This window comes from Sitophilus oryzae, unplaced genomic scaffold, assembly GCF_002938485.1.
Source record: "Sitophilus oryzae breed Bouriz unplaced genomic scaffold, Soryzae_2.0 scaffold_551_pilon_pilon, whole genome shotgun sequence".
In the NCBI taxonomy this organism is placed as follows: domain Eukaryota; kingdom Metazoa; phylum Arthropoda; class Insecta; order Coleoptera; family Curculionidae; genus Sitophilus; species Sitophilus oryzae.
Window position 1 is genome coordinate 2457569 of NW_022147142.1, and position 10679 is coordinate 2468247.

The 10679-nt window shown below is 34.8% G+C and overlaps 1 protein-coding gene across 1 annotated transcript; it reads left to right on the forward strand.

The window, feature by feature from the left end:
- The first annotated feature begins 5474 nt into the window (after positions 1–5474).
- Positions 5475–5990, forward strand: LOC115887052. Its single transcript, XM_030906373.1, has one exon. It carries the CDS (start codon positions 5475–5477, stop codon positions 5988–5990), a length of 516 nt encoding a protein of 171 aa, XP_030762233.1.
- The last annotated feature ends 4689 nt before the right edge of the window (positions 5991–10679 follow it).

Consider the following 10679-nt stretch of genomic DNA (forward strand, 5'->3'; position numbering starts at 1 on the left):
TGTACACTCAAATCTCGCGGAAAGCTTTTATATATTAATATTAAAATTGTATAATGACGTTATAAGTTCATAATAAAAGTTTTAAAGAAAAAGTTTATTTTATTCTTTTTAGTGTATTTAAATAAAAACTTGTTTTTAAGAAAGTTTTTTTATAAAATTTATCAGAACAATTTTAAAGAACTTTCCTTAAATGAAAATATATTATGTAAATTCGTTAAATTATTTCAGACAATTAAATTCAACCATCCTTGTCAAAATTTTCCTATAATGTTTTTTTTTGTTAAAATTATACGCAAAAGTTAATTTATTAATACCTTAAAGAATATTAATAAGACCTTAAATGTAGCAACCAAAACCGAAAGCTCCTAATTTGGAAACATTTGTAAATAACTGTAAGTAATCAATGTACCTATTTCATTTTGCTGTTATTTCTAGAAATAAATTAATTAATTTGTTTTTTAAATGTTTTTCTTTGAGAATGCATATTTATTTAAAGTCAACAATTTAAAAAACGTGTATCTAAATTATGTTCTAGCACCAGTCGAATAATTTTTTACGTCACGTGTAAAATTTTTTTAAGACATCTCTGGACTGACTGCCGCTTACGCGGCTATTGGTTGTGGCGAGAGAGCTCGCCGCTCTAGTGTTCTCCCTCTTTCGAATCGCAAATCCGAGCGTAAAAAGATCAAAGCGGCACGCTACACTGTCCCAGCTGTTTTTTACTTAAGCTGTGTTATAGGTATAATTTGTCGTATAATCAAATATACACACATCTTAATACATATCATCAGGTATTTAAAAAAAATATCTCTTATAAAACCATTTTGATCTAAACAGCTTTAACAAATCTTTTATTTTCTACATAAACATAAATTTTTATCGTAGTCACGAAGCAATTTCATTATATTTTTCTATTATAAATCCGTATTTTTTTCTTTTTACAAATCAATCAATCCATTATTTTTATATTATTCAATTTCAATTTAAAGTAAAAGTTTTCTGAAGTTATTTTATTCCATTTAATAACATGACAAAACGTAATAAAAAATGGATTGAACTAAGCAATTTTGTTATACAGTGTCGCAGATAAGTTCGCATTATATGGAATTTTTGTAGGGGAGATTGCCCCAGCGCCGGACAGTTCCCAGTACCGGACATTTTGGATTTTCTGGTTTCCATATGAATTGGCTGTAACTCCCTATTAAAATCAGTTAAAACGTTATATGTACGTTACATATTTCGCGCCATTTCCATTTATTTCATGTCGTTGTCGAGATATTTGTGATTAAGTGTTTACGTGGGTGTTTTCAAGTGATTCGACTAAACTTTAGGCCCCTTATAATACGTAAAGGTAAGTTTAGTAGTTCACTAATAACTTATATAACAACTTACATTATTGGGTACTATAACCACATGCGCAAACGGACGAAATTATTTCTAGGTTATGTTCAATGCGTATTTTATCTTTCGCTGACATTTCCCCAGTATCGGACACCTGTACATTGCCCAGTACCGGACAAAAAATAATTGATCGTGATAGGCAGATTATAGCCGTCATTATTACTATTATTTGTTGTTTCAGGCATATTATCATGCCAAATAAACAAAAAGGGAAAATGGGATGAAACGAGCATGAAAAGGCTGTGGACCATGTACTGTCAGGGAAATATAGCATTAGAGAGGCAGCGTTCCACTTCCCTGTTCCTAAAAGTTCTTTAGGAGACAGGATCACGACTCTCCGAAAAGGAAATGCCGTTAAAATGACACCTACATTAGGAAGATTTGAAAATACATTTAATGTTGACTTAGAAAATGAACTAGTGGGACACCTTAAGGGTTTGATAATCGTTTTTACCAGTCAACAAAAAGGAATTTTTAACGTTAGCATATGATCTTGCTGAGCATTTCAAATTACAGCATCAATTTAGTAAAACAAAAAAGACAGCAGGAAATAAATTTTATCGTGGGTTTATTAAGCGGCATCCCGAATTTTCGTTGCGTTCTGCCCAATCAACTAGCCTTCAGAGAGCGCAAGGATTTAACAAGAAACAAGTTGTGGCCTTTTTTGAGAAGCTGGAGAACCTGATGGAGAAATATTCGTTTTCCCCAAGTAGGATTTTTAACTGCTATGAAACCGGCGTATCTGGGGTACGTTCTCACGCACTAAAAGTTTTGTCATTAAAGGGGAAAAAACAGGTCAGCAAACTAACATCTGGTGAAAGAGGGAAAAATATAACAGTAATGCTTTGTATCAATGCTGCAGGAGACCAATTTATACCACCTTTATTTGTTTTTCCAAGGGAAAGAATGGATGTTAAACTTACGAAAGATGCACCGGTTGGAAGCATTTTTGTCGCTCATCCAAGTGGATGGATAACCGTCCAAGGATTTTTAAAATGGTTAAATGCATTCGTGGATCGAGTTAATCCGACTGACGAAAAACCAATTCTTTTAATATTGGACGGCCACAGCACACATAAAGATCTGCAAGTTATTTTATATGCAAAAGTTTTTTATATGCCACGTTCACATGCTAAGTTTGCCCCCTTACACGACACACAAACTGCAGCCGTTGGACAGAGCTATTATGAAACCGTTTAAAGGTGCATTTAATGCAGCATGTGAGGTCTGGATGAGCAAATACGGAAGACTAGGCTTAAAAATAACTGTCCAAGAAATCAGTGGTTTAGTTGTAAATGCATTTTCAAAAATTTGTAGAATGGAATTGGCACAATCTGCGTTTCAATGTACAGGGATATATCCCTTAAACAAAAATATCTTTACAGAACTAGATTTTCTTCCTGCTTCAAACACTACAAAAATATTAGAAGCCGACAATCAAGAGAACCATGAACCTAAAAACAATTCACTAACCCCGTCTACTAGCTTAGACTCCGGATCTCTAAACCAGTCTTCATTTGACAAAATAGTTCCCTCCGTTTCCACAAGTAAATCAACGGGACTGCTAACTTCTTCTTCTGTTGGTTTTACCGTAAGTTTGAAGCCCCAGTCTCCTAATAAAGAAACAAATATTTCATCTTGAATCATTGATGCGTCGATTCCCTCCATACCTGAAGTTTACAATGAAAAAAGTGGAAAAAAAGTGGAAATCTCCACATTTACCGACAAAACAATGAACTTCTTTCAGTCAGTCGACGATGAGGCAATTCCCTCCACATCTACAGTCTTCCAAAATGTCATCAGTCACTGGAGAAATCCAGTTACTGATGATCTCAGAGAAAAATAATATCAAGGAAAAGGAAAGGAGAAAAAAGCGAAATATTAACTTCTACACCATAAAAAAAAAATGCTTGAAGACAAAGCAGAAGTAAAACAGCAGGTCGAGTTAAAAACAGGAGAAAGCAAAGCAACAAAGTATAACAAAACAGAGTCGAAGAAATAATGAAAAACACAAAATCAATACCAAATCTGAAAAGTTTCTATCTGTTAAACGAAAGCTAATAGACGAAGCTGAAGAAAAGAAAACAGACGAAAAGGCTTCTAACAAAACCGAGTGCATCATTTGCGGTGAAACTTTTGAGGATGGACCCAGTCCTCAATGTTCAATGTTCAAGATGTGATGGGTGGGCTCATGTAGAGTGTGCTGATAATGATAATATCCTTTACTTTGTTTGTGACCATTGCATACAATAACTTATTAAGAAGTATGAATTAGTAAGAGTAGTATTATTTCTTGTAATCTCTCCGTTTATCTGTTCTAATAAAAGCTTTGTAGATTTATTTATCTGGTTTAATATTCAAAATATATATTGTCCGGTACTGGGAACAGTTTTTTTTACAAAGTGATTAGCAATACTGCCGTAAATTTATAATTTCACTGTCTATTTGAATTCATATCGGTTTAAATTTACTACCATATATTAATTAGGTTTTCTTCTACCAATGGCAGACTAAATTTTTGTAATAGACTTTTTTTTCAAAAAAATAGAAGGGAAAGAGCTTAGGTGTCCGGCACTGGGGCAATCTCCCCTATTACTTGATTTAGCTGAAATTTCACTTTGGCGTTAGGTGTGAATTTGACAGATTTTGGACAGAGTATCTCTTAAATTTGACAATTAAAATAATAATTATTGAATGAATTTGGACAAACTATTTGAAAAAGTCTTTCTCTAGCTATTATTAAAAATGTTTATAAATTTATATTAAGTAGATTATACACTACGATCGAAAAAAACGGCGTCAGCGATAGTTTTACACTGAGGATGACTGTCATTTTACATCGGTTGCCTGATTATGTTGTTTCAGTTTCACGACCTTGTTGGTAGCTTTGGGGAGGGGGAGGACTCTGAAACAAACGTTTTAGCCATCGATCTTTATTGGCCGGCATTTTTAATAGATGGCCAAACCACTTCAGACCTCCGATTTCTACTCTATCTATAATTGTCTCTGGAGCATTCATTCGGTATCTGATTTCTATGTTAGTACATACAGTAAATTTTCGATACGTCTGCACTCCTTCTGAGAGTCCATTTAAACTGCCGTAAGTATCCGTTTCATTTCGACTGTTAGAGCACATACTTCACAACAATAGAACACCACAGATTCAACCAAGATTTGTCTCAGCAGTTTTTTGGAGAGATGCTGATCGCACCACAATGAATTCAAACATCCTAGTATTATTTTGCCAGCTTGAATGCGGAGTTTAATTTCGTCATCTCCAATGCCCCGTTTAGTTACGATTAACCCTAAATAGTTAAAGTTGTCGACATGTGTGACCTGAATATCATCCGTAATCAGAACTTTAAAGGTCGCTTTACTATTGACTACTCAGTCACACTTCACTTTAGTTTTAAACACTAGATACGTGTTTCGCTAACCATGTTAGCATCATCAACAGATGATGAAAACTGAAAAGGTTAATTTTAGCATCATCAGCAATTGACGAAATCTCGAAATTTTAGTTTTAAGTTTTATCATCTATTATGGTTTATTAAGGTTTATCATTTATCTATATATTATTTTAGTTTTAAGTTTTATCATCTATTGCTAAGCATGTTAGCAAAACGCGGATCCAATGATTAAAAACAAAGTATTTTGTGTATTGTGGTGAATTAGTGTTTTATTTTACTCTTTAACACCAAAGATTCCAACCCCCAACTATATTTTTTAACGGGAATGGTAGTACACTTTTATTCTTAAAAATATGCTTTATACAGGGTCGCTGATATGTATGGGAACGGTCGATTATTAGGTAAAATATAAGAAGTACCGCATAAAGTTAAATATAAAAGTTATAGGGGTTTTAAATATCTATTAGCGGGTAATAAATTTAAGTATAGAGGGTTGGTCATAAAGTCATGGCACATTAAAGTTTTATTTTTTTTAATGGAACCCCTTGTATATTATTGCATATTTCGTTTTTTTCTAGCAAAAATCGAGATAGACATAATGTACCTCCCACAAACCGTTTCCGAGTTATTGACTTTTAAAAATATCACTTAAAAAATTCAATGATGTCATTTAAATATCTAGGGGCAAATATAACAAGCACTAGGAATCTCAAAGAGGAAGTAAAAACCCAAACAACAAAGGCATCATTAATATCAGGATATTTAAGGGATATAATTTGGCAAAATAAATATATGAGCAGCAGAAGCAAAGTGAGAATTTATAAGGCTTGCGGGAGACCAATTATGACATATGGGATAGAGACTAGAGCAGATAATACAACAACAAAACGGCTCCTAAGAACAACAGAAGTGCGTACACTAAGATCAATTACGGGATATACCTTATATGACTGGAAAAGAAGTGAGGATGTAAGGGAAACATGTGAAGTAGAGGAAGTAAGATGGGCAAGAAACAAGAGAAGAGAGTGGAGAGATCATATGGACAGGATGCCAAACGACCGGTTAGCGAAAATTGCTAGGGAGAATAGACCCAACACGCCTCGACCGCCGGGACGACCACCTATAAGATGGTATGAAAGTCGGTCTTCATCATCCCAACTGTTCTTAGGGAACCATTGAGGAAAACACAGGATTTGGTACTAACGTACGAAGAAGATGAAGAAATGTTAAACAAAAAATTTTGTAATTTCCAGACTTGATATAATGAATTAAAGGAAGAACCGAAATATGCAATAATACAGGGGATTCCGTTTAAAAATGAACCTTTGATGTGCCACGACTTTATGACCGACCCTGTATACTTAAATGTATTACTCGCTAATAGATATTTAAAAACCCTATAACTTTTATATTTAAGTTTTTTGCGGTACCTCTTATATTTTACATAATAATCGACCGTTTCCATACATTTCAGCGACCCTGTATAGATAAAGAGATATTAAATTCATGCGTCATATTTTTAATTATAAGTAAATTGCTTCGCTTGTTTTTTAAGAGACTGGTGACGAATCATTGATTTCATCACTAGTTGCGAAAAGAACTATATGAATCATCTTTCAAAACGTCAAGGGATTATAAAAAATGTCATTTTTAATGTCAAAATGAGAAAACTATACATTGACAATATTACAATACATCGAAATAATTCGATATACATAGAATAATTGATAACGGTTCTACGGTCCCATCATTACAAATCGAGTTACGAATTGTTTTCGTCTTGTTTGGAAATTTGCATGTGAAACGAGCGCTGCCGTTTCAATTTTTATTCCGAACGCAAAAATGATATTGCAAACATAAAAGTGGAAAGAACGTGTAGCGGCGGCGGCAGCGGCAACGGATACAATAAAGCTTTCCGTATCTTGTAGTCGGCTTTTTCCTCCGGTCCGTATCGTTTTTATTTTTGCAAAACGGCCCCAGAAAGTACGACTTTAATTCAATTTTGGGTATTAGTTCCGGGCGTTACGGCCGAATCGAGGAAACGGAGTTTACGGTAGTCAGCGGGAAAAGAAAGCGGTTATTCGTATATGGAAATAGCCGATATTGGTTTAAATAAGGAATTGCATATTCCGGAGAGCGCGGACGGTCTGATAGCGAACGAAAATTTCACTATAAAACCAAAATAACACTCAGTATTGATTATTTGTGATCGACGATGGCTTAGTGGCAACTGAGTGCTGTTAGCCGGAAAATACCAGGCTTGAACACCAGTCGTTTTATCTAGTTTAATTATCTAAAGAAATGAAACACAGTCGAGTTAATTACACCATTTATAACCGGCTGGACCAATTTTAATTATTTCTGATTTGTTAGATCCGTCTCCAACCTTTTTTTTCGTTGAGGAGGGAAAACATCTTGCATAAGACACCCAAAGTTGGGTAGTGCCGGATTCCTACCGGCAAAAAAAAGTTCTTCCCCGTTTAGCTGGCATTAATCAGGAAGTTTGTCCCCTCGAAAGTTTTGCCTTGGCCCGGGACCTAAAAATCACATTTACACATAATATATTTTAATTTCTGATATTTAATGTTTTGTTTCAATTATTTAAAAGCTTAAAAATAATTGTCCCGGAATCGCCGATACTCAAGTTGGGAGCCCTACATCCAACTACCACTTTACACTGGAATACGCTCTTGCATTGCTTCAGTGCAAAGGGTGTTTAGATTTACCTTATCATGCTCTTGTCTCTCTTCTCTCATTTTAGAGTTTATGATACTTCGGACTATTCGATATATAAGCGTCTATTATTTTTTTCCTTCAACTAAATACATCAAAAATGTATCCTTGCCGGCTTCCATACGGAATTTTTTGCACGCAAACAGTGTATACTGATCATCAACCTGTCCGTAGTAGGTGCCATGATGCACTATCAACCCTAAAACGATCACACAAATATTTTCTAAAACAACCATGGCCAGACAATGATTGACTCATAAAGTAATCCACTTCTCCGTATGATATGTTCAACATAATTGAATATCGGGTATTAACCTGTATGTCCATCTGTCATATATTCCGGTATTCCATTTGTCCTGCCACTGTTGGACAAGTTTTGTCCACTCTAGATCTTTATCCATCCCATGGTAACTATCATATCGTTCCTGCAAGAGCAGTTCTATAGGTGTTATTTCAGATATAACCTCTATAGGCTCTCCAGATACAGTTTTGTATGTGCTGCATACTCTAATAGCCATGATACGTTGTGTTCTGCGTTGTCTTTGTGTAACATTTCGATTGTTAATGACTTTATGCCATACCGGTTAGGTTAGGTTAGTTTAACAGCTGTGAGTGTACTACTCTAGCAAGCACTCTCCTTTTGGATGCTCTAACTCCTCCCACGTTTGGCGTGAGTAAGTTTTTTTAAGTACGGTGACAGTTTTTCCAGCCTAGGTAATTGTTTTATTAATATGATCCGAAAAATTCAGTTTGGTATCCAGCCACACATCTAAGTATTTCAAAGAATTACTTGGCTAAATTACAGATCCTTGTATATAAAAATGCACCCGGGATATTCTTCTTTTTTGGTCAATAATACTGCTTCTGTTTTATGTGAGTCTACGGTGAGTCTTTTATCCTCCATCCAATTTACAACTCGCTGGATTACCAAGTTGACGGTGTTGATCTCGCAGAAGTTTCATCGCTTGCACATGCAACAATGGCAAGGTCGTCTGCGAAAACAACTAGAGTTGTTTTATCTGGCATTTCTATCCTCAGTAGATCATCATAAAGTACGTTCCAAAGCATACGTCCCAAGACTGATCCCTGTGGTATACCGCTATTTACCATCACAGTTTATTGTAACTCCTCGGCCTTCAATTATAATTTTTCTCCCTGATAGTACAATGTTAAGATTATGTTCGATCGATTAGACATAGATCTATTTTCCTCTTTCGTAGGTTATTCAATATAAGTTGCCAGGAGACGTTGTTAAAGGCATTTTCGACATCTATTGTGATCATTGCACATAGTCTACGATGCTTACTTGTATATGCAGCAGCTTCTTCCTCTATGTGCATTACTTTAAGGATAGCATCTACAGTCTGCATTCCTTCACGAAAGCCATATTGCGTGTCTGAGAATCCCCCTTTGCGAGCAATTTCTTCTTTCCGTTCCGTCTCCGACCTGAATAGTAGGATAACTAATTAAATAGAAACTTAATTTGGAATTATTTTAGGTTTGAAACACCGGCATTTTCCGCAATTGACAGGTCAGCTATTTGGAATAATTAACGTCCACTGAAACTCAGTGACATACTAGGGTAGAAGAGCTAGGCCGTTTCTGCCTGACTAATTTCAAGATGACTCATTTCAAAATGGCCGCGCTTTATGTCGACTGCCATTCTTGGAGAATCTGCTTTAAAACGGGTTCGTTTTAAACAGAGCCGTGTTTCAGAGCTGTGTTTCAGAGAGGATCTGTTCGATAGCGGTTCGATTCAAAGAAGAGTTGTTTCAATCAGGGCATGTTCCATAAGAGAGACTATTTCAAAGAAGATCTGTTCTAAACAGCTCCCCACCATGTCACCAACAAGCAAGAAAGTCGACACGAACCGCAGCAATTTTATTTTTGGCGTAGAAAAGTCTAAGTAACGCGGATAAACATTATTTACTTTAATCAATGTTTGGGGGTTCTAGCCATTAAAAAATCCAATAAATGATTGATGTTTACAATAAGTAAGTATAGTGGGTTTGATTAAGTTTACTACCTATTTATTAAAGTATAGCCATTAAACTTTATTGACTAATATCATTAAGCCATTAAATTATAAACTTTATAATTCCAGGAATTTGTAGGGTAAATGAACGCGATTTTTGCAAATTTTATTTAAAAATTATCTAGATAAAGTCTAAAAGAAACTTATAAGTTATCGGATGACGGTTCCTCCTCAGCTTGGTATATGACAATATACTTAAAAAAACATGACAATTTTTGTTGAAGTATAGATAAGGATTGTTTTAATGTGTTTCCATTTACCCCATGAATATTTTCATTTACCCATGACATTGTAGTAAATAAAAACAGCTTTATTTTTACTAGGAACAGCAATTGAGGATGGGATAAATGAATATTAATAAGCTCATGAATAGGAATTTCGCTTTTTAGTCAGTAACTAAGATATTTTAATATTTCTGAAATGAATATATTTTAATTGGTAAAACGTAAAAAATCGTGAGATCCTGAGCACGTATCGTGATATCGTAAGATTTGATAAAAAATCAAGTAAACCTGGCACCCTGTACTGAGTTGAGAGAACGTGATATTTTTTACCCCGAACATTAGTTCCTATTTTTCTCAACGTGGTGTATGCACGGGATAAATGGAAACAAGTCTGAGTTTTCATCCGATCAATATTATCAACTGAACCTGAAAATTCGTCAAAAGACTAGCGTTAGACCTGCAAGACCAAGACCAAGATGGACAGTGCAAGACCTACGCAAGACCAAGACCAGGCATGCAAGACTCTTGCTGTCTTGCGTTTTTCTATGTATTTTTTGTTTACTGGTATATTAACCATTTTAGAACAAACAACATTTTTTTATAATGTATTTCTATGAAAATGTTAACAGTAAAAATGTTTTCCCTCTTGCAAAGATGATCCAGGGAAATATATCGTACGATCGAAAAAAATCGCCGGCAATTTACCTTGGAAATGACGATCGATTATACTTACCATATAATTTTACATATGAAATAACAGCTGACAGCAATCTTCATTTTCAAACCAACTGTGACAAGTGTGACACCGTTTTTTTTTCGATCGTATGGTATTTATCTAAGTTCTTTTAGAACATTTTGCATTCTTTATACAGGCGT